The sequence below is a fragment of the Silene latifolia genome, unplaced genomic scaffold (genome assembly GCF_048544455.1).
Source record: "Silene latifolia isolate original U9 population unplaced genomic scaffold, ASM4854445v1 scaffold_141, whole genome shotgun sequence".
NCBI classification, from domain to species: Eukaryota; Viridiplantae; Streptophyta; class Magnoliopsida; order Caryophyllales; family Caryophyllaceae; genus Silene; species Silene latifolia.
This window is the reverse complement of record NW_027413135.1, coordinates 544,831-568,849: the sequence shown is the minus strand read 5'-3', so window position 1 is coordinate 568,849 and position 24,019 is coordinate 544,831. Positions and strand designations below refer to the sequence as shown.

Sequence of the window (24,019 nt, the reverse complement as noted above, 5' to 3'; positions counted from 1 at the left end):
TGCACATAAATAAAACAATAATACTATAATATAATAGTATAAAACTCATTAAATATTAAGGTTTTCTAAAGAAAATTCATTTATTTATATCTTTCCGTTCATGACAGTAGTTTGTAGTTGTACTGTAATACACCTCCAGTACTTATTAGTGTTATTATTACTCCCGTTTATAACAGATTTGTAGTTGTACTGCAGTACACCTCCAGTAATTATTATTATTATTATTATTATTATTATTATTATTATTATTATTATTATATGGTTTTCCACCCGATCATTCATCCATATATAATGGATCAATTAGTGCTTGGTTGGCGTTGCATCAAGAAAGTAGCATTAGCGTTCTCATCAATGCAGTACAAACAGGGATGCTGACGATCCCCTTGCTTATGCAAAAGTTCCCTTGTCAGCATGACGATCTGCTTATTACTGACCTGACGACCTATATTGTCCAACACGGTCATAACCCCGTAGCTGAACACCCCATGGGGGGGCTTGCTACTCTTATTCTCTTCTGAACACTCATCACTTTGGCAGCCACTAAGTAAAATTCCATTATCGTAAGCTTTGTCAAGGCGATAGTCAAGGGGAAAGGTAGCGCCACAGCAAGGGCTAACATTGTTTCTAAAAGATATCATGTGATTTGCAGTGTTCAGAGTAGCCACGCCTGTGATTTGCTGCAAGTGTAGGACCGACTCGAAGGGGATGAACTTGCTGTTGGTGATTTAAGAGTAATTACCGGTTTCATTTTGCGTAATCAAGGTTGGTTCGTTAGTGGGTAATTTCTGAATAATAAATTGCAAGTTCGGGAAAATACGGAGAGTATACTTGCATAATTATTTACGGAATTACGGTTTAGCATTCGGACGAATGACTATGACAGGGGTTTCGCTGCCTGGTCAGCGAGTCTGGGTCCAGGGACGCAACGTGGTCCCCGATGGGGGTTTGGGGGCAACGCCCCCGAAACTTTGGAATTAATTAAATATCGCGGGAAACGGAACTTAACTCCGTGTCTACACTGAAAAGATAATTAATTAATTTCAGGGGAAACTAATTCAATGTATTCCTGGTTTTGAAGAGTTGCAACTCTTCAGAATAATTTCCCTCCCTTCCCTGTTTTCCTCTCTATATAAACAAAGAGGAAGAGAAGAAGCAGAGATATAGAAGGTTCTTCAGACATCAACAAACGTTTAACAAACTACACACAATATTTCTAATTTACGTCTCTGATCTTTGAGTGCCAAATACAGAGGGGACCGTCTTATCTCAGTAGAAAAATTCGGTATAACCCAGGCACAAGAATAAGGGTCGAATTATTCTATTAGGAAAGCAAGAGTCGATTCGGTCTGTATTTGTTTGTCAATCCTTATTCGTGCATACTCAATATCTAACAATCTAATAGAATAATTCAAAATCTGTCAAGATGACGAATGGAAAGGAAATGATGCGGTCATCGATGGTCATAGCCCATTGCCTAACACGGATGTTGGAGGAGTTGTTCATTCGGGTTCGATGATAGCTCGATGCGTATGTTTGGTGTGTGGCGGCACAGCTAGATCTTTACGTTTTATTTCTTTTAGCATAATAGAGTGGGTGTAAGAAATTAATACCGTATACCTTATTTTAGTCTTTGTTCTTATTTATGCTTCCTTAATAATTGTAATTAGTGAATTAAAGTAGCTAGTTTAATATCCTTAAATTACTTAGTTATTATTAGGATTGTATGGGACCTTTCACTTGCCTCTTGTAGGCTATTTAAGCCAAACGAATGGAATGAGGAAGGCATCAAAGTTTTCACAAAAATCTCAAAACAGATTACTTGCAATTGTCGAGCACAATCCTGGTTATTCGAGCTTTGCATAGACGCGTTTCTAAGCTTAGTTCTTGAGTTCGAGTCAATAGGTCTTGACTTGGTCTCGTAATTCGTCAAGCTATAGGTCTAGCTCGTCGAATATATCCTTGTTCGTTTCTTTTACTACCAAATTTGTATCATAAGTGGTATCAGAGCTTCGGCTCTTGATTTCCATAAATCGAGACGATCCTAAGTTCTCGGTTTTATACACAAACAAAAAAAAATTCAAAAAAAAAAAAAAAAAAAACCTCACGAGTGGTACTGATCACGAGTACTGTTCATAAAAAAAAATCAAAATACAAAAACTCCATGGCAGAACACGATGAAGAGGCGTTTCTCGAAAACCTTCGAGAATTATTACGCAACCGACCTACGGGTAGTAGAACCAGCCTTAGGTCAAAGCAAGATGAGTTTAAAATTTCCGAACTCCCGAAGTTTACAGGGGGCACCGATCCAGAGAACTATTTGGATTGGGAACGGAAAATCGATCGATTGTTCGATTTCAAGGATATCAGTGACGAGAAGAGATGTCGATATGCGATTTTGCGATTGAGCAAGGGTGCATCCTTATGGTTCGAGGGGTTGAAGGCCAAAAGAGCACGGGCTGGGAAGGATAAAATTGCATCGTGGGAATCTCTGAAACGCAAGCTTCGTAAACGGTATGTACCTACGACCCATAGAATTACTACTTACCGTAAAATTGCGGAGTTTAGACAAGGAAAATTGAGCGTTGGGGAATATATTGATGAATTCGAAAGTTTATCTTTGATGGGAGAATTAGAAGAGATAGAGGAGCAGAAAATGTCTAGGTTTTTGCGGGGATTGAATTTTAATATTTCTAGTGTCGTAGAAATGTACCCATATTCGGACTTTGATACACTTTGCGGGTTATGTTTAAAACTCGAGTCTCAGGGAAAAACAGAATATACAGGGGGATCAAACACGGAATTTAGTAAACCCAAAACCTGGCCCAAATTCGAGTCACCCCTAAAATCGACTACACCCGTATCCAGTGTCAATCCAAACAAAAGTTCCAATTCTAATGAGAATACCCCTGCTTCTAAATCATCCAGTACGCCCAAAGAAACCAGTCTTTCCAAAGTGAGATGTTTCAAATGGTAGGGGTTCGGGCACTTTCAAAGTTCTTGTCCCAACAAACGGGTAGTGACGTTGAGAGAGGCCGTGGCTGTCCGAGACGAGTTGTTAGACGAGGAAGAGAGGGATAGATTAGGGAACATATTTAATTTGGATGACAGAGGCAGCGAGGAAGGGGAAGTGGAAGATTACATTGCTCCGAATTATGATACGGCGTTGGTTCTTCGCACTTTACAAACTCAACCAGTCCCGGAAAATGCAGAACATCGGGACCAATTGTTTCATACCAAATGCCAAATTGGAGACAAATGGCGTAGTGTAATAATGGATGGTGGTAGTTGCACTAACGTAGCTTCAAGCGAGATGGTTGCTAAACTCGGGTTGACCACCACGGCTCATCCAAGGCCGTATTCATTGCATTGGCTCGATGACGGTAACAAATTGAAGGTGTCAAAACAGGTGCTTGTTGGTTTGGTTATGGGGTCCTATCGTGACGAGGTTTTATGCGACGTAATACCAATGGACGCCCGTCACATTTTATTAGGACGTCCTTGGCAATATGATCGGGACGTGACACACATGAGTCGGAGCAATGAGTATACGCTGTTTTCTAGGGGAAAGAAGGTCGTGTTGAAGCCTATGTCTTCTCAAGCCGTCCGAGCTATGTACTCCGGTCGTAAAAGGAGTCAAAGTCTCTCAATGCTAGCAATGGTGGGGAAACGTGAGTTTGGGTTAGATAAGGAAACGTGGCTGGGTAACAACAATTTGTTGATAGATTCCAGTCGGCCGCCTGTCTTCGATGAATATACGGATTTTGAGGCGTGTGATGCTCAGGCCAAAGAACCGTTTCCTTCTTACGATTCTGGCCAGGAGTTCGAAATTGTTGCTGCACCAATTCCGTATACAATGAGTGCTAACAAGGTTCTGGCACAACAATGTTGTTATCTAAATGAATTTCAGGTACGAAAACCTGTTGCAAAGGCGCAAATTTCTGGTCGTTCGTTGGGTTTAATTGGCAATGTGGGTAGAGACAAGGTGTCTATGGTTGTGCATGGAGGGAGGTGGGGTGGATGGCACAAGGACACTCTGAAATTGAATGAGAGGAATGAGATGCAGACAAGTCACGAAAAGGGCTCGAGCTTGCTGTTTGGAGACGTCATTTTGCTTGCCTTTTTGTTCATCTTGCTCATTTTTGATCCCGGTGAATTCAAGCAACTGGAATTGAGGGCAATTCCTTTTAAAGGGGGAGGAGATGATGCTGTCATCGATGGTCATAGCCCATTGCCTAACACGGATGTTGGAGGAGTTGTTCATTCGAGTTCGATGATAGCTCGATGCGTATGTTTGGTGTGTGGTGGCACAACTAGATCTTTACGTTTTATTTCTTTTAGCATAATAGAGTGGGTGTAAGAAATTAATACCTTATACCTTATTTTAGTCTTTGGTCTTATTTATGTTTTCTTAATAATTGTAATTAGTGAATTAAAGTAGCTAGTTTAATATCCTTAAATTACTTAGTTATTATTAGGATTGTATGGGACCTTTCACTTGCCTCTTGTAGGCTATTTAAGCCAAACGAATGGAATGAGGAAGGCATCAAAGTTTTCACAAAAATCTCAAAACAGATTACTTGCAATTGTCGAGCACAATTCTGGTTATTCGAGCTTTGCATAGACGCGTTTCTAAGCTTAGTTCTTGAGTTCGAGTCAATAGGTCTTGACTTGGTCTCGTAATTCGTCAAGCTATAAGTCTAGCTCGTCAAATATATCCTTGTTCGTTTCTTTTACTACCAAATTCGTATCAAAAGACTTGTTTTGGGGCTTTGGTGGAGATGTGGATGGTCGTGGTCCGATTTGCTCTTTTTCTTGGTCGATTAGGCCTCCACTATGACATGAATCCGATAGGATTGTTAAGGTTGCTTTGTGATGTATCCCGGCTATTAGCTGCCGAAACCACACATCTGAAAAGGAAAAGAGATAAGAAGTAAAATTTTGCAATTGCTATGATTCTCGAACTTCACAAAGCTCTTTGATTAAACAAGTAACCAAATCAGTGCATAAACTATATACCATATGGTGGTGTACTTTTTTTAACTTTATACTCCGTATTAAAGTTTTCGAGTTTTGTTATAAAGTTTATCGGTTTTAATGCGAAGTTTCTGAGCTCCTTTGCATAAGATTAACTCAACAACTTACCATATAATGCGAACTAATACATATATAGCTTAGTTAAATTTGGGTAACGTCAAAAAATTGAAATATAACTCAGAAACTTTAAAACGCTTAGGAAAAATACACATAAACTCAGTTAGAATTGATATAGTTGTACAATGCTATTGTAAAGGTGGATGTATAATCCCTTTTTTGGAGTTAATTCTAATTCACAAATTGTTTTGTAAGACCATTTTAAGTGTAAGACAAGTCCAATTACAAAAGGTCCAATAAATAAAATTATTTAATAAATTAGTAAAAAAATATTTTATTTTGATAACCTAATGTTTTATATTGATAACTTACTTATTTAAAAGTGTCAGTATTACTCATAAGATATCGAGTTATAAAAATAAAAATATAATCTTATGATAAGTTTGGGCTATTTTCCTATTGGACCAGTCTTATGCTATAGGACGGTTCTATAAGAGAGTTGCTGCTTTTAATATTACTTTAGTTCTAATTAGACCATCAGTTTAGAAAATTTAGTTCAAAAAGAATATGGCCTAATTCATAGGCATAGTGTAAGGAGCCGCACATTTAGCCGCATAATCCCTGAGAATTGCGCGCGCGGTCCTTTCACTTCGAGCCCTTAGATTTTATATTTCCGCTTATGTATTTTCATTTCTGTTTTTAGTTTCATTTAGTACTCCAAGACTATTTCCTGCGTGTCGAATCTTGGAGTCTCGTTTTTAGTTTAAGATATATTTTTAGGCGTTTAGAAAACATATCGCTATTCTGCACAATCAATGTATCCTGCTACCAGGACCAAACTATCAAATTTGCCTCTATGAGAGGTGCTAGTCAATAAACAACCGCTTCTCATCTTTAAGCTTGATATTGCTTGTCTCTTGCTTACAATAATCGTATTGCTTACTTTTATTGTTTTCGCGTGCCAGACTTTGATAATCGTGACTAGGATTTCCGACACACACCCGAGTCCCGAGAAACGTGCTAGTGAGCGATCCCTCACTAGTACGAGACCCTTGTTGCTTGCATTCTTGCCCTAGAGTTGGGCCAGGGTGCGCACCACGATCCGGCAAAAGTATCGGACCGTGACACATAGTCTGTATTCAACAATGGCATATCTCCTTACTCTACCACACTAAACATGAGCAACCAGACCAGCAATGGGGTCCTTATAGGAGGAAAACATGGGTATCCACGAGACCAAAATCTGGAACATCTTCCCGCGGACAATCTCTGTGCGTATGTGGTCTATGTTGTGATGTGCAATCTGAAATTGGAAGCTGGCTGTTGGTACCTGAAACACGAGCGTATCATTCTAGAATCACAACTATTAGCTCTGATGTAGTGCAAGTTATATACTCCATAATATGTACCAAGCTTATGGAATTTGTGTCCTTTCCGCCTTTGAGCCTCAAATATTAGAATTATGGGCTAGTCTTTACAGATTTATAACAACCTCTTAGAGATGTTATTTTTAACTACTACTTGGTCCGCATGTAAATTTATATTTATCAAAGAAGGTTGACGATGGTGTATATAATATGGTTGTTATTTTTACTATGTTAGTGTGCGAAATCATGGAGGGTGGTTTTGTAGCGTAAGTTCGACTAGGTTGCACTTTATTGCCTATAATTATGTCTTAATCTTTGCGTACGGTGGGAAAAAAATCCTTATGGCCAACCGTGTGAATTGGTTGATCAATTCCTTATTATGTTTCAACGTTCAACGATTATACTGGACAAGGGAGATCCTCACTTTCAGCTACTTTAAATATGTCAACTCTACAACTTATGAAAGATTTGTTTGGTCCTCCAAACATAACAGATCCCGTGCATTGCACGGAGTTTAAAATTAGTTTTCACTTAAAACATATGAAAAAATTGAACTCATTTTCCTAATTATATATTGCGTTTGAGACTCGTGAAGAAAGTTATGTAAAGACAATTCATTTATTAGAATCTTTCAATTCATGACACTAATTTGTAGTTGTACTGTAAATATACCTCCGGTACTTATTAGTGTTATTCCTCCGTATCATTATTATATTAATGGCTTTCCATCCAATTATTAATCTATATATAACGGATGATGATGAAATGGACCGGTAACAAACACGGCCGTTGGATCAATCAGTGCTTGGTTGTAGCAAGAACGTAGCATCAGCATTCTCATCACTGCAGTACAAACAAGGATGCTGACTGTTCTGCCCTTGCTCATGCAAAAGTTCCCTAGTCCTCATCACGACTTCCTTATTACTGACTTGACGACCTATGTTGTCCAACACGGTCATAACCGCGTAGCTGAACACCCCATGGGGGGGCTTGCTACTCTCATCCTCTTGTGAATACTCATCACTTTGACAGCCACTAAGTAATATTCCATAATCCCCCTTCTTTGCTCTCATAGCGAGGATGTTATCTTGGTCAGCTTGGGTAAGCCGGAAACTAAGGCTCGCATCGTCCTTGAAATGCTGTACCATGTGATCTCCGATGTTTGGTGTATCTAGGCCAGTGAGGTTCTTGAACTTGTCTAGTATCGACTCGAGTGGGATGAACTTGGGGATACAAGAGTCAGTTTTGGTCTGTGGCGGTGGGAACGTGGATGGTCCAATTTGCTCTTTTTCTTGGTCGATTAGACCTCCACTGTGACATGAATCCGAGAGCATTGTGAAGGTTGATTTGGGGTGTATCTCGTTTACTAGCTTCCTGAAGTCCACATCTGAAGAAAAAAATAGTAAGAAGATTATTTTGCATGCTAAAGCATAATTTTGATAAAAAGGAAAATATATGATGTGCAGTTAGTATTCACGAAAACAAGAAAATAATAAATAAACCTGTGATGAGATTGAAATCACAAGGAACAATAGCTTCATGCTTCTTATCATGTTCATGTGGCTTCGAAGACGATGAGATCAACGTCCCATGACCACTAAAGTGAAAGAAGAGGAGATCACCCTCTTGAGCGTGCTCAACCATTCGCTTGAGCGCGCTCTTAATGTTAGCACCTGTAGGCTTGATTGGTGAGTTTGGTTCGTCTGTTAGAAGCTCAATGTTGTCTTCTTTGAACCCGAATCTTGAAATAAGCACTTTTTTCATAGAGACGACATCGTAGATGCACCCAAACAACTCTGAATCTGTGCCGTGATAGTTGCACCCTACCAAAACGGCATTTATATTATTCCCTCCGTCCATGGCTAATGAATTAAATTACGATCTTGCTCTTGGCTAATTAACTAAGTGTTTTGAGTTGTTCTCTTTGTTAATTTGTTGATGCGATGATTATTTAGCGTACAACTTGGCATCCTATTTATACATGCATATTATATACGCTTGGTTACTTGAGCTATACATACAACTATTTCGATAATTGCAAGTTTAAGGGGTTGTTAATCATTATAGAGTAATGATATTACAGCTAGCTAAGCACTAGCAAAAACATTCCTTAAAAACCCTAACCCCAACTTGAACGAGAAGCTGCCACTAACAATGTTGTTGGTGATAACTACGTACAAGCCTCAGAGTTTTATTTACCATATGTATTAAAGAATATTCATCATTTCTTTCTATATGAAATAAAGTTCTTTTCCCATATATCAACAACGTGTATATCTCAACATACGAGTATCTAGTTTCCAGATTATTCAATGTAAAATCAGCATAAAAGGATTCTTCATATTTGCAACTAATGCTACAATTTTGTCAATATTTCACTATTATTCAACAAGTCTCTCTTGTGACGGACATATCCGTCACAAACTTGCGACGGGTCAAGTAATAATACCCATGTGGTTAGATAAGACAAAACAGATTGCTACTCCCTAGGCATTTCTACTTTTGTCTTATCTACCCCACATGGGTCAAGTTGACCCGTGATAAGCAATAAACTAGGCCGTTAAAATACTAGATTTAAGCTACCAAATTAACAATTTATAAGCCAAACTATACTCTAGACTACTCTAAATGATAAAGTAATATAGTGTAAGTAAGGGTCGGTCCCAAGAGAAGGTCTTTTAAGCTAAATACTTGAATTGCAAACTATTGACTACTAAAGACAAGATTATAAACAAACAATGGTTATTCACAATGGCAAACAATAGAGAGACATGAAAAGGGGGGGTTTTTGAGTTGATTGGTGACATGAAACAAGGTAAAAATTGCACTCTTAGTCTAACAAGCAATACAACAAACACTTGGTGAGTAATATGATTCAATAGTTAAGAGGACTTGGTGCAATCCTTCCTTAGTAACCAACAATGGTAAAGCTTGACTCTTTTATAATTCTCCTCCTAATTTCTACCCAATACTATCACCTCAAGATGTTGATACATGCAAATTAAACCATCTACACATATCCTTCAAGCTTAAGCAACAAATCATTAAACCATGACAAGAGACTAAGCATGAGCATTAAGAATTCAACCAAAAGATGAAGCTAGGATCAATTCCTCATAAGATTAAACCATACAAAGGAGCAAAAGACATGAACTTTCCTATTTGTTGCATGAATCCTTTAAACCAAATCAACAAACAACAAACTAGCTTCAACAATCCCAACTAAATTAAACCATTTCATTAGGATTTGCAATAATCAAGTAAATAACATGCAAGGATGGCCAACCCAAACATTCAATTACTCAACATAAGAAATAAAGCACAAGAAAAGTTCATTAGATAAATAAGAGGAGATTAAAAGAGTCTTACAAAACCAAAGTTGGAAACTTTGGATGAATTACACCAAGATGGGAAGGATTTAGCCTTCCATAGTCTTCAAAACCCAAAGAAATAAAGAAAGATTACAACTTTGCATCCAAATAGTCTTCTAAATTATTACAAGATTAAACCCTAAGAATGAGATTAGAAGAGATGATATGATGGTAGGTGATAATCCCGAGTCTTCAAACTTCTCGGGTATATATAGGGCTTCACGAAAACCTAGAAAGATTTCCACTTAAGAAGCCCACAAACGAGATTAGAAAAACCCATAAGCAGCGGTAGCTGCGCGCTTACGCAGTCGCTGCAAGCACTGTTCCACCTAGCAATAGTGCGCACTGCAAGACTGTTTGCGCGGTGCACCGGCTTGCATTTTGGGATTTCTATTTTCCACGAGCTAGACCTCTTCAATTGCCTTCATTTCTTCTAGTCTTCATTCCTACTTCTCCCAACTTACTTCCGGGTTACAAGTGACCTTCTTGTGCCTTATCTTGACCTTTGAAAGGTGCTCTATTGCCGCTCGGGTCCCATGCATTAAGGATTTAGTGCCCAACCGAGTAAAAATGCACAAGTTACCACCAAATAACCAATTGCCAATTGTTAGGAAAAGTGTACCAAAAGACCCATATTAAAAGACATGAGGGTGATAAAATCACCCTCTTAGACCGACACAAAACAATGCTATCAAACTCCCCCACACTTAGACTTTTGCTAGTCCCGAGCAAAACCCGGAACAAGCAACCGCAAAGTCTACAAAAAAGGTGTAGGAGGGAATGATCTCTCTTCCCTTTCCTCTTCCTTCTTATACCTCCCTCAAAACACAACCACCGATTAAAAAGAAAAAAAAAACATGACTCAAAGTTTTTGCACACACTCTTCACTCACTCACCCTCCTTATTTCTCCCTCGAACTAGACACGACACACCACCAACGCCGACTCATCACGCAACTCCACCCTTCTTATATCACCTACAAGAGATGGCCACTCTCACCTTATCCCAAGGTGGAAGCAAAGTGGCCTAAACAACTCCTAAAACATCCTAATTTACCACTTATATCACCCCCTTATCACTCCAAGCTAAATAAGATCATGCTACTTGGTTGGCCACACTCCGAAGCAAATCAACAACCAAAGTAGCCAAAACAAAAATCCACCGATTTGGGACAAGTTTTGTGACTCAAAATGAAATTAAATCCTAATCTAGCCTCCTTCCAAGACCCTCCTTATCACTCCCTTCTTATCCCTCCATCTTTTTGGTGTTACAATTTTCAATTTTTCAATTTTTTTTGGTGAAAATCCCTCATTTTGCCTAAGGTGCCCTTTCGGGTTTTCACCTTAGCTTTTCCTTTCCTCTCATGGTGGCTCGCAACTCATTTCTTCATTTTGCCCGGAATGCCCTTTCGGGTTTTCATTCCGTCCTCGACCACCTTTCCCAATCTTGCCTAGGCGCCCACCCTTGTGGGTTTTCACCTAGCCGGGAATATTTTTTTTTTTTTTTTTTTTTTTTTTTTTTTTGCATTTGCATTTGCATTGACTTGAAAGACAATTTACATAAGTTACAATTCTCACTCCCCCACACTTAAACTTCACATTGTCCTCAATGTGAGGGAGTGCCAACTTCTTCAAAAATTTAGTTGGAGGGGCCCGAGCCTTCGCCTTGCTCATATGCCCCCCGGTTCTTTCTTCTTCTTTCTCTTCTTTCTCTTTCTTGTTGGGCCCTTGTGTAGGCCGCATTGACTTGAGCTTCATTGATGGGGGGTTGGTAGGTTGGGTCATTGGGGTGAAGAGTCATGCCGAAAATGCCTTTAATAAGGCCAAAGGAGTCTTCATGGGCTTTGGTGTCGTAGTAGGAGTCGTCAAGGTATTGGTGGTGCCTTTCGTTTTGCACCCCAAATTGTTGACTCACTTCTTCCCGCCACTTGTTTTGTTCTTGCCACATGGCTTGATTTTCCGCCCAAGCTTTGGCACATTGTTGTTGCCATGCAAGAGACTCCTCTTGCCTCTTGGCAATGTCTTCAAGGATTTTCTTTTGGGCCAATTCGGCCTCATCTCCTAACCGTTTATGCTCTTCAAATGATTTTCGAAATTGATCAAAACTCTCCAATCTTGGCGCTTGTTGTTGTTGCCAAGAATGGGAGCTCTCAACCCTCCCACTAATCGCCCAACGTCCCCGGGTGTCCTCAAAGTACTTAAACATTTGGTGTTGCCAAGGTGGTAAAGGTGGACTTGAGGAACCTCCGGCCTCAAACATAGGAGTGTCTTGAGGCGGATGGGAGGATGAAGGAATGTGTGGGGTCTCATGGAAGCCCCTCTCAATAATCTCAACTTCTCTTTCTTCTTCTTGTTGGGGATCATGGGAAAATTCAACGGCTCTCCTCTTCCGAATTTTTGGTGGGAGTGGGTTGGGGAGATTGCCCTCGGGGGGACAAAAGAAATCCCGGGCACGTGGTCCACTCGGGAGGGGGCCATTCAAAGGGAGTTTCATGTATTGTACTTTCCCCTCCCCTAACCAATGACAACTCCATGGAACCGTATCCATTGGAAGAATCATGTGAGTCTCTATCAACCCCGCTTCATTGTATAGGTGATTCCCCCACACTTGAGGTTGCTCTTCCGGAATATCCCCAACCAAACTAGCCACAAAAAGAGTGACCAAACCTCCACAATTAATACTTCCTTTCTTCTCACGTTGCTTGGCCGCACCAACCACAAAAAGCCTTGCCCAATCCCAAGACTCCCTCCCCCTCGGGCAACATTGCCCACAAACACTCACGGACTCCATCATTGAGTTTGGTAGGTTCCCCCATCGTAAAGAAAAAACATGAAATCATCCGAGTAAGAATCCGGATGGGGGGATTTGTGATTGAGGAGATTTTGTCATTGTTTGTCCGGGGGGTTTTTCTTGTGAGCCCAAACCAAGTATCGTCCAAGGCCGTACCCGGTAAGTTTAAGGAGGAGGGTGGTTTGGTGATTCTCAAAATTTCCCTTACCCGCTCAAAGGTTAAGGTATGCCAAGTTCGGTTCAACCTAAAGTTCACCCGTTCATTCCCTCTTTCCCCCGTGATTTCGATGGTTGAGAGGAATTCTAAGGTGTAGGCGGGGTAGGTACGAAGTTGAAGGTTAATGTACCTCTCTAACCCCACCTTGGTGAGGAAGTCAAGGGTGTGGTCGAAAATACCCAAATCCTTCAAGGTTTCCGGGTGAAGAAATTTGGAGACCGGTAGGGGCTTACTCTCAAGGAACCTAAAGTGAGTCTTAAGGTTGTTCGGTAACCCTTCATCCCCCTTAAAAGGTTTGGGTGGTGCATTTGGTGGAGGTTGGTTGGATGAGTCACCCTTCTTCTTCGACTTTCCCTTGCCAAGACCAAAAACCATCTTGTTTTCTTTTTAAAAGTGCAAAAACAACCACTTAAAAACAACCAAAAATCTGAAAAATTTTCTAAGGGGCAATTCAACAAACACCTTGTGTGCACTAGCACAAAATGGTGTAGCTAAGGTAATTTTGTTGAATATTCGCCTCCCCTAACAGAAAATGATTGTCAACAATCCCCAAACAAACAATTACAAGCAAGAAATCAACTCAACTACTCAAAGAAAATCGAATTGAAAAAAATATAAGACAAAGATAGTGAAGAAAGTTGTTATACCTTCCCGAAAATCTTCACTCTTGCTTGAATACGGAAGAATGTTGCATAAAAACCCCTTAATAACCCAGAAATCCACTTGAACAAGCTTCAAATCAACCCGGAAAAATTCTAGGGTTTGGGAGATTGGGGGATTTTTGTCAGAAAATTGGAGATTTGATGATGTTTTTGATTCCAAGGATGAATTTGGTGAAGGAATTGGTGATGAGGAGGAGGTTTGTTGTTGATAAAAGGTGATTTGGTTGGATTTTGAGTGAATGAGAGGAAGGAGATGGGGTTTGTGTCGAAAAAGTGTTGGTAAAATAGAAGGGAAAACACGGGATAAGAGAAGATAAAGAATCCGGGATTACAGACCTGCGCAGGCTGCGCAATTACTGTTCCCGCCTGCGCAATTTTGCGCACCTGCGCAAGCATTATGCGCAGGCCGCGCCTTGCTTCGCAGTTTTGGCTCTTGTTCTTTTAATTCCAATTTCACTCCTTAGCCAAAATTTTTCCCATTTCTTCTTATTCTCTTTTCCTTGGTCTCTTCCTATAACTTTGTTCATCAAACCCGACTCTCATCTCCTCTTGGGCACGCCTTCCAAGAGGGTTCTTGCAAATCACTATATCATTAAACAAACCTCAAGTGCCTTTTTACATGTCAAATGCAAATGAAATTAATTCAACGAAAATTAACATGCGAGTAAATAAATTGCGGAAATAAACTACTCTAAGAAAGCAATGAAATTGGGATAGAATATTTACAAATTTGCCGTTATTTAACGTCGATGGCTCGACTTAGTCAATGTTGGAAGATCAATCTTTGTAAATTGGATCTTCTAAAAGAAGATCCTCTTCGCCTTGTAGTTCGATTCCTTTGTAGTAATTCTTCAACCTTTGCCCATTTACCTTAATCACTTTTCCCGAAGTCGGGTCTTCCACCTCCACCGCTCCGTGGGGAAAAACCTTCTTGACTTTGTAAGGTCCATACCATTTCGACCTTAGCTTGCCGGGAAAATTCTTGAGGCGACTTTGAAAAACCAACACATCTTCTCCTTCTTTGAAAACCCTTCTTGTGACCATCTTGTCATGCCAAGACCGAGCCTTTTCCTTGTAGATGCTAGCATTGTCATAGGCATTGTGCCTAAGCTCTTCCAATTCTTGTATTTGAAGCTTCCGGTGCAATCCCGCCTCATCGACATTTTGATTAAAAGCTTTGATTGCCCAATAGGCTTTGTGCTCCACTTCTACGGGAAGGTGGCATCCCTTCCCATAAATTAGCCTATATGGGGACATGTCGATTGGGGTCTTATAGGCCGTTCTATAAGCCCAAAGAGCATCTTCAAGCCTCTTGCTCCAATCCTTGCGGTCGGGATTTACCGTTCTTTCCAAGATGTGTTTAACCTCCCGGTTAGAGACTTCCGCTTGGCCATTTGTTTGGGGGTGATATGCCGTAGAAACTTTGTGAAGCACACCATATTTTTGAAGCAAGGTGGAGATCACCTTGTTGCAAAAATGAGTTCCCCTATCACTCACAATGGCTTTCGGGAAGCCGAACCTTGAAAATATATTGCTTTTGACAAATGCTTGCACCGTCTTTGCATCATCACATTTTGTGGGAATGGCTTCCACCCATTTAGACACGTAGTCGACCGCCAAGAGGATGTAGATGTATCCATAGGAGTTGGGGAATGGCCCCATGAAATCTATTCCCCAAACATCAAAAATTTCCAAGTAGAGCATCGGTTGTTGGGGCATTTCGTTCCTACGTGATATGTTGCCAAAACGTTGGCATCTATCACAAGTAGTAACGAAAATATGAGCATCTTTAAACAACTTGGGCCAATAGAAACCGCACTCAAGGATTTTACGTGCCGTTCTATGAGGCCCAAAGTGACCCCCACAAGCGTACTCATGGCAATGCTTTAGGATGGATGGAATTTCTACATCCGGCACACAACGTCGGATGACTTGGTCTTGACACATTTTCCATAAATATGGCTCATCCCATATATAGAATCTAGAATCGGACTTGATCTTGTTCCTTTGACTAGATGAAAGTGAGGTGGGAAACTTCTTGGTGACCATGTAATTGACAAGGTTGGCATACCAAGGCTCAACGGCCTTCATGGAGTAAAGGGATTCATGTGGTAAGCTACCGTCAACTACCCCCATAGTCTTCACGAGATCTTCATTGATGTGAAGCCTACTCAAATGGTCGGCCACCACATTAGCACTGCCTTGCTTGTCCTTGATCTCTATGTCAAACTCGCTCAACAAAAGCACCCATCTCATGAGCCTTGCCTTGGTGTCTTTCTTGTCTACAAGTTGCCTTATAGACTTGTGATCGGTATAGATGATGACCTTTGCACCCAAGAGATAAGCCCGGAATTTTTCAATGGCATACACCACCGCTAAAAGTTCCTTTTCCGTGACGGTGTAGTTCCGTTGAGCGTCATTCAAGAGTGAAGAAGCATATTGGATCACATATGAAGCTTTGTCATCTTTTTGTCCCAACACGGCTCCAATGGCAAAATCGCTTGCATCGGTCATGATCTCAAAAGGCCGATCCCACTTGGGTGCTTGAATGATTGGGGCCGATACAAGTCTTTCCTTCAACAAGTCAAATGCTTCCCTACAATGATCATCAAACACGAACTCCACATCCTTGTGCAAAAGTTTGCACAAGGGGTTAGCTATTTTGGAGAAATCCTTAATAAACCTTCGATAAAAACCCGCGTGTCCCAAGAACGACCTCACGTCTCGAGTATTAGATGGATACGGTAAGGTTTTAATCACATCCACCTTTGCCATATCCACCTCAATCCCTCTTTTCGACACTATGTGTCCTAGCACGATTCCACTACTCACCATTAAGTGACACTTTTCAGAATTTAAAACGAGGTGAGAGTCTATGCATCGTGTTAGGACCATAGCGAGATGGTCTAGACACGAGTCAAATGAGTCTCCATGAATGGTGAAGTCATCCATGAAGACTTCCAAAATACGCTCCACATAGTCCGAGAAAATGCTCATCATGCATCGTTGGAAAGTGCCGGGGGCATTGCACAATCCAAAGGGCATGCGGCGGTAAGCATAAGTACCGAATGGGCAAGTAAAGGTTGTTTTGGATTGATCCTTCGGGTGAATGGGGATTTGAAAATACCCGGAATATCCATCCAAAAAACAATAGTACTATTTCCCACCTAACCTCTCTAGCATTTGATCTAGAAAGGGTAGGGGGAAATGGTCCTTCCAAGTGACTTGGTTGAGGCGGCGATAATCAATACACACCCTCCATCCCGTTTGCAAACGGGTGGGGATCAATGCCCCTTGAGTGTTTTTGACTACCGTCACCCCTCCCTTCTTTGGCACAACTTGTGTAAGACTTACCCATTGAGAGTCACTAATTGGAAAGATAATACCCATTTGAAGAAGTTTGATAACTTCTTCCTTGACAACTTCCATCATAGGTGGATTAAGCCTCCGTTGTGGTTGCCGGACGGGTTTTGCATCCTTTTCCAAACGAATTTTGTGCATGCAAGTGCTTGGGCTTATCCCCTTGATATCCGCGATGCTCCATCCAAATGCTTCTTTGTACTTATGCAAAACATCCACCAATCTCCTTTCTTGATCACCCTCAAGTTGGTTTGAAATTATGAGGGGTAGAGTGTTATTTGCCCCAAGAAAGACATATTTCAAATTGTCGGGGAGTGGTTTGAGAGTGGGGGTGGGTGGTTTGATGATGGATGGAAGGGGTCTCTCAAGGGAAGCCTCTAAAGAAAGAAATTTGGATGGATTGTCATAGGAATAGGAGGAAAAACACGATTTAGTGGGGTGGGAAATTGCGCAGGCTGCGCAGGATTGCGCAGGCTGCGCATTCACTAGTAGAAAAAGTCTCATTGACATCGGTTATTTTACCCTATTTACATCGCTTTTGTTGCGATGTTTCTGGGGGCGACGTATTTAGTATTTTTAGCTAAACATCGGTTTCAGAACCGATGTAAATAGTATAAAATTAACATCGATTATGGGTAAAAAGCGATGTTACTAGTGTTTAATTACATCGGTTTTGGTCTAAAACCGATGTAAATAGTATATTATTAACATCGGTTATAGATGAAAAGCGATGTTAATAGTGTCTCAATTACATCGGTTTTGGTCTAAAACCGATGTAAATAGTATATTATTAACATCGGTTATAGGCAAAAAGCGATGTTAATAGTGTCTCAATTACATCGGTTTTTGTTTGAAACTGATGTAATATAAATGGCATTTTACATCGTTTTGTCTGAAACTGATGTATGAAACTGATGTAGTATGATTCAGAATGAGGATTTACTCTTAAGCTATTTGTGAATTTTTACACTGTTAGGGGCCTGCAAAATGAATCAATATAAAAATAACAACCTTGCATATCATTCCTTCCAACAATTTTAAACACAACTACATATTTATTATACCAAAAAAATATCATAGCGTATACAATTCCGTCCATTCAAAATAATTTAAAATGTACACTACAAGCTTCTACGACGCAAAATGTGTATTTTCAATTACAATTTCTAGAAATCTAAATCATACATACTCTAGACGTTCTTTCCACAATAAAGCGACCAAAGCTCTCGAACCTCGTTCATATGTTCAATTGTCATTTGCAAACCTGAAACACACTACATACAAAAACAAGTATTATTAGGCCACACTTAGAAAATACGAACAATATCTATACATGGACATTCTATACGAACAATATCTATACACTAGCCTCTACGACAAAAAACAATATATTACATTCGATGTTTTTTTCCCACTAAAGTGATCCAAGCTAATAGATATAAGATCAGTCCATAGTTATTTGAAATCCATCATATATAACAGATATAACTCCAGTTACGAAATTGTCTTCATCACAACACTAAATAAATTCACACAGCCAGAGATATTACGTTCTACCAAAGCAATTCCTGATTTTAATTCATGATGCAACTAATATTATTAAAAAAATATGCTCAACAATAAACCATCGAGTACTCAAATCTCGATATCATTAGAGAAATAGCGCCAGACCTGGTGCTAGCTCGATGCTCAGCTTGAAACCGGCAGGGACTCCCATCTCCCATCACCAATACAAGCCCCTTCGAAAACATCATCAAGCACAAAATTAATTGATCAAAAGCAAAAAAAAAAATGTTTTGAACAATGAAAAGGATGTCAAAGAAATAGAACAAAAGTAATAGATTTCAGGAGTATAATCAAGATAGCATTAGAATTAAGATTAATTGGGGGGTATTGTATTCACGAAAGGACTAACAGGTGATTATAAATTATAATAAAACTATACAAACCCCAATCTTGCAGAACTGGAGTAAAGCTAATATGCTCAACAATAAACCATCGAGTACTCAAATCTCGATATCATTAGAGAAATAGCGCCAGACCTGGTGCTAGCACGATGCTCAGCTTGAAACCGGCAGGGACTCCCATCTCCCATCACCAATACAAGCCCCTTCGAAAACATCATCAAGCACAAAATTAATTGATCAAAAGCAAAAAAAAAATGTTTTGAACAATGAAAAGGATGTCAAAGAAATAGAACAAAAGTAATAGATTTCAGGAGTATAATCAAGATAGCATTAGAATTAAGATTAATTGGGGGGTATTGTATTCACGAAAGGACTAACAGGTGATTATAAATTATAATAAAACTATACAAACCCCAATCTTGCAGAACTGGAGTAAAGCTAATATGCTCAACAATAAACCATCGAGTACTCAAATCTCGATATCATTAGAGAAATAGCGCCAGACCTGGTGCTAGCTCGATGCTCAGCTTGAAACCGGCAGGGACTCCCATCTCCCATCACCAATACAAGCTCCTTCGAAAACATCATCAAGCACAAAATTAATTGATCAAAAGCAAAAAAAAAATGTTTTGAACAATGAAAAGGATGTCAAAGAAATAGAACAAAAGTAATAGATTTCAGGAGTATAATCAAGATAGCATTAGAATTAAGATTAATTGGGTGGTATTGTATTCACGAAAGGACTAACAGGTGATTATAAATTATAATAAAACTATACAAACCCCAATCTTGCAGAACTGGAGTAAAGCTACACACTCTTGAAATCATTTGGGAGTTTGCTAGTTTGCTACTATATCCTAAAGTGATTAAAAATCCATCCGTGGTCAATTAAGTTATGATTAGAAATTGATGATTCCATTACAAAGGATATACACATTAGTAGTTAGTCTCCTTCAGTGGAGAAGCACATGACACTTGATGTCATAAACAAAGTTAAGGCAAAATAAGTAAGGCTATATGACTACAATACTTTTCAAGCAGTTACGTAACACTGATGACATTGTTATCTGCGTGCTTATCTCCATTATAAATTTCATTAGAATGCTGAACTGAACAAAAAAAACGAATTAATAAAGCCTAAACAAAAAAATGTACAGAGGTGTTACTCTTTACTTATTAAACAATTTATATAACTTTCTCATTAACACAAACATAAAACAATGGTATTCAAACTCTGTGATGAACATGTAACACTACATATACCCAAGTCAGATGCCTAATTTATTTATCAAAAATAAACACTGTGCTTAACCTCGCAGGCCAGCCTTAACATTTGTCCGCCTCTCAAATTTTATCAATTCAATTTCACTATAACAAGGAAAGTCATATTTATGGAGTAATAATAAAAAAAACTACATAATCAAATATTTTAAAGAAAAATGCCACCCTATCACCAAACTATTCTAAAACTTTAATGGTTTAGTATACTGTCATATTAGTAACCATTGCTAATCTTAGCATAACTTTAAGAGAGACAACAAATTCGACTAAACAGTTAAGTTGTATCAACTTAGGAACAACCCTGCATAATCTAGTTTAAGACAAAACTCCATTAACTGTAGTGAAGTAATAGAAAATACCAATTGTAGACATATGTTGAAGAACGAAACATCACTCCTTACATCGTCCATCAGGCATGCATTGTACCCTGTTATTCATTATGAACAAACCTGCATAATAAAATTTACTTTCATTATTTGTTAATTGCCGAACTGCTGTTTTCACTACCTGAAACTATCACCCCTTACCTTAACCTGCATCCAATTGAATAACTATGGCATCAAACCAAGGGAGCAAAGCAAGGATACAAAAAAACCTAACATGAGACAGTAAAATCATTCTAATTCAAATTCTACATAAACTTATCACACCAACTATACCATAAATTAACCCTAATTCACATTCTACCTAAAATCCCCAAATCAATATAAACCTTAACAACAAAATTCGACATAATTAGTCAAAATAAATTACCAATCCTAATAAATTTTGAAAAACTAAGACGGAAAATTTTTCATTTCATGTATAATTAACAAGTAACACAAAAAAGATTTCGAATAGAAAAAAGGAAGAGGGGAAACGCACCTAATTTGGAAGGATAGCAAACTCAGACGATTATAGTTGTTTGCAAACGCGGCGGGTTGTGGCAGTTGGGGCGAAGTTGACGGTGTGGCGAGATGATTGTCGAGGATAAACTAAAATGGGGTGTTAACTGTAAAAGGAGATGGGTAATCTGATTTCTAGGGGTGTTCAATGTTAGGGTTTAGGGAGATGAATGCATATACATCGGTTTAGGGAGATGAATACTAGGGGTCAATTTGTACATAAACCAAATTATTTTACTTCGTTTATGTCAAACCGATGTTAATGAGAATTTTTTACATCGGTTTTTAGTAAAACCGATGTTCAAATCGATGGCACAAATAAAAGTAACAAACAAAAACAAAAAATTGCACCCAATTGACATCGGTTTTTGAAAGAACCGATGTTATTTACGAACATTTACATCGTTTTCACTAAAAGCGATGTTATTATGGCGATGTCAATAGGACTTTTTCTACTAGTGATTGGGCATGCGCAGGCTGCGCCTCTGCTCGACATTTCTTCCTCAATTTCTTGCACTTCTTTTTCTTTCTTTGAGTCTTCCAATGGTTCTTCCTTTTCCAATGCTTCTATACTTTCCTGCACATCATGAGACAACAAAAACCGCAACCCTTCCTTTTCGACATTGTTAGTGAGGGCCACTTCAAGTGGGTCCCTATGACCAATTTGGTAAACTCGATTTGCCAAATTTTCAATTTTGTCAATAAAGTAGCAACAACTCAAATCATCGGTCTTTTTCATCGTCTCATACACATTATATTTCAAAACTTTCCCTTCAAATTCCATGGTTAAGGTTCCATCATACATGTCAAGCTTGGTTTTGGAGGTTCTCATAAAAGGCCTCCCTAGCAAGAGGGGTGTAGCCTTAGAGTCCGGTTCCATATCCAAAACATAAAAATCGGCCGGGAACATGAACTTATCAACTTCTACCAACACATCCTCTACAAGGCCCTTGGGGTGAATTGTGGAACGATCCGCCAATTGTATCACAACATTGGTCCTAGATAAGGGAGGCAATTCTAAGGTCTCATAAATGGAATAAGGCATGACATTAATGGAGGACCCCGAGTCTAGCATAGCTCTAGCAAAAGCTTTGCCTCCAATTGAGCACGGTATAGTTAACATGCCTGAATCATCGCACTTTTTGGGAAGATTTTGTTTGAAGATTGCCGAGACATGCCTACTAACCGTGACTCTTTCTACTCCTTTTCTTGGCTTCCATTTAGGGGTGCAAAGTTCTTTGAGGAACTTTGCATACCTAGGAACGGTGTTAATGATAGTAAAGAGAGGGATGTTGACCTCACATTTCCTAAAAGTCTCATAAAGATCGGTGTCTTTATCAAACTTCTTGGGATTTGTGAGGGCACTAGGAAATGGTACCTCCGGTTCATATTCCTTTTCAATCTCTTGGAGTGAATCCTTTGTGTTGGTGCTTCCTTCCTTTCCTTTGTCAATGCTCAAAGGACTCCTCTCTTTTTCCTCATTAGCTTTTGAAGATGATCCTTTCCCTTGTTCAGCCACAAGTTCCTCTTCAATTTGATCTTCAACCTCAATAATCCTTTCTTGCGACTTGCCCCTTCTCTTCTTCTTGGGAGGGGATTCTAAAGTTCTCCCCTTTCTCAATGTCATGGCACTAGCATTCTCTCTAGGAGGAAATGTAGTGGAGGGAATAGAAGTTGAGGTCCTTTGATTTTTCTTGGCAAGTTCTTGGGCAATTTGGCCAAGTTGGACTTCTAGGTTGGCAACCTTGGCATCACTAACATTCTTATCGGCATCAATCTTGTCAAGGCTCTTGTTTGTTTTGACTTGCTCTTGCAAAATGTTTTTAAGCAAGTCTTGAACACTTGGTTCCTTTTGAGAATTGTTGTTACCTTGATTGCCAAATTGGGATGATTGACCTTGGTTTTGGCTTCTACCTTGGTTGTTGAAATTCCCATTCCTATTTCCTTCTTGATTGAAATTCCCATTCCTATTCCCTTGAGAGTTTGAACCTTGACCTTGTCGGGAATTTTGGTCCCTCAAGTGGTTGAATTGACCATTCACAAAACTCTTTGAGGTGTCACCACCCCAACCAAGTCTAGGGTTGTCTCTACTCCCAACATTGTAATTGTTGCCACTAGAGTCATAATTGTAATATCCTCCTCCGGAAGGATTCCTAGCATTGTAATTTCCATACCTCATTGCGCTTACATTCTCCACTCCAATTCCTTCTTCAATCATGATGGGGCAATTTTCCTCCAAATGAGGACCTTGACAATAGTTGCATTCCACTTTGTTCTCCCTTCCCCCGTCCTTGTTTGGAGTGTTGCCCATCATATTCTTCACTAAGTGAGTCAAATCATTCACACTTTGCTCAAGGTTTTGATTGGATGAAGAAGAAGTTCCCATTGAAGAAGTATTCCTTTTTCCCCTTTGAGTTCTTCCATAATTCCTTGTAGTAGATGCAAGTCTCTCAATGATTTCCTTGGCCTCCACTATGGAAAAATTCTCCAAACCTCCTCCGGTAGCGGAATTGACCATTCTTTGATCATCTTGGCCCAAACCTTCATAAAAGTTCACAAGGAGATCATCATCACTCAACCCATGGTATGGGCATTGGGCTACCAACTTCTTGAACCTCTCCCAATACTCATACATAGTCTCCCCATTGTCTTGCTCTATTGTAGTAATGGCCTTCTTGGCACGGTTGTGACGGGCATCGGGGTAGTACTTATCAAGAAAAGCCGCCTTCATTGCCTTCCAAGTTGTTATATATCCCGGTTCAAGATAAAAGAGCCAATCTTTGGCCGAATCCAACAAAGAAAATGGGAAGGCCCGTAGCTTGAATTGATCTTCCGTCACCCCATTCGGAATAGCACCTTCACACATCATGTGAAATTCCGAAAGGTGACGATTTGGGTCATTCCCCGCATGGCCATGGAACTTAGGCAAGTTATGGATAAAGAAGCCTTTGAGTTCGAAATTCGCATTGGCTCCAAGAGGGGGATAGGTGATACACAAGGGTTGCTCATCATAATTCCGTGCCCGTATCTCCCGGATGGTTCTTGTGTCATTCGCCATATGGGGATACTCTACTTCAATTGGGTTTACT

The 24,019-nt window shown here is 39.6% G+C and overlaps 2 protein-coding genes and 1 long non-coding RNA gene across 5 annotated transcripts; all 3 read right to left on the bottom strand.

Moving 5' to 3' along the window:
- Positions 1-148: 148 nt before the first annotated feature.
- Positions 149-6,221, bottom strand: LOC141637728 (metacaspase-9-like). The gene is made up of 3 exons (XM_074447171.1): positions 6,093-6,221; positions 4,738-4,947; positions 149-719 (listed from the first exon to the last, which is right to left on the bottom strand). The coding sequence occupies exons 1-3, from the start codon at positions 6,219-6,221 to the stop codon at positions 297-299; spliced, it is 762 nt and encodes a 253-aa protein (XP_074303272.1). The 3' UTR covers positions 149-296.
- Positions 6,222-7,252: 1,031 nt separating this feature from the next.
- LOC141637727 (metacaspase-9-like) lies at positions 7,253-8,368 on the bottom strand. Its single transcript, XM_074447170.1, has 2 exons — positions 7,961-8,368; positions 7,253-7,845 (listed from the first exon to the last, which is right to left on the bottom strand). Exons 1-2 carry the CDS (start codon positions 8,316-8,318, stop codon positions 7,253-7,255), a joined length of 951 nt encoding a protein of 316 aa, XP_074303271.1. The 5' UTR covers positions 8,319-8,368.
- A 9,564-nt stretch (positions 8,369-17,932) lies between these two features.
- LOC141637724 (uncharacterized) lies at positions 17,933-21,101 on the bottom strand. 3 transcript variants are annotated; one of them, XR_012541878.1, is made up of 6 exons: positions 20,911-21,101; positions 20,406-20,495; positions 19,271-19,338; positions 18,901-18,968; positions 18,530-18,597; positions 17,933-18,132 (listed from the first exon to the last, which is right to left on the bottom strand). It is a non-coding gene; the product is annotated as an uncharacterized LOC141637724 (long non-coding RNA). The 3 variants fall into 3 exon arrangements; XR_012541877.1 differs by having other exon boundaries at positions 18,530-18,968; XR_012541876.1 differs by having other exon boundaries at positions 18,530-19,338.
- Between the last annotated feature and the right edge of the window lie 2,918 nt (positions 21,102-24,019).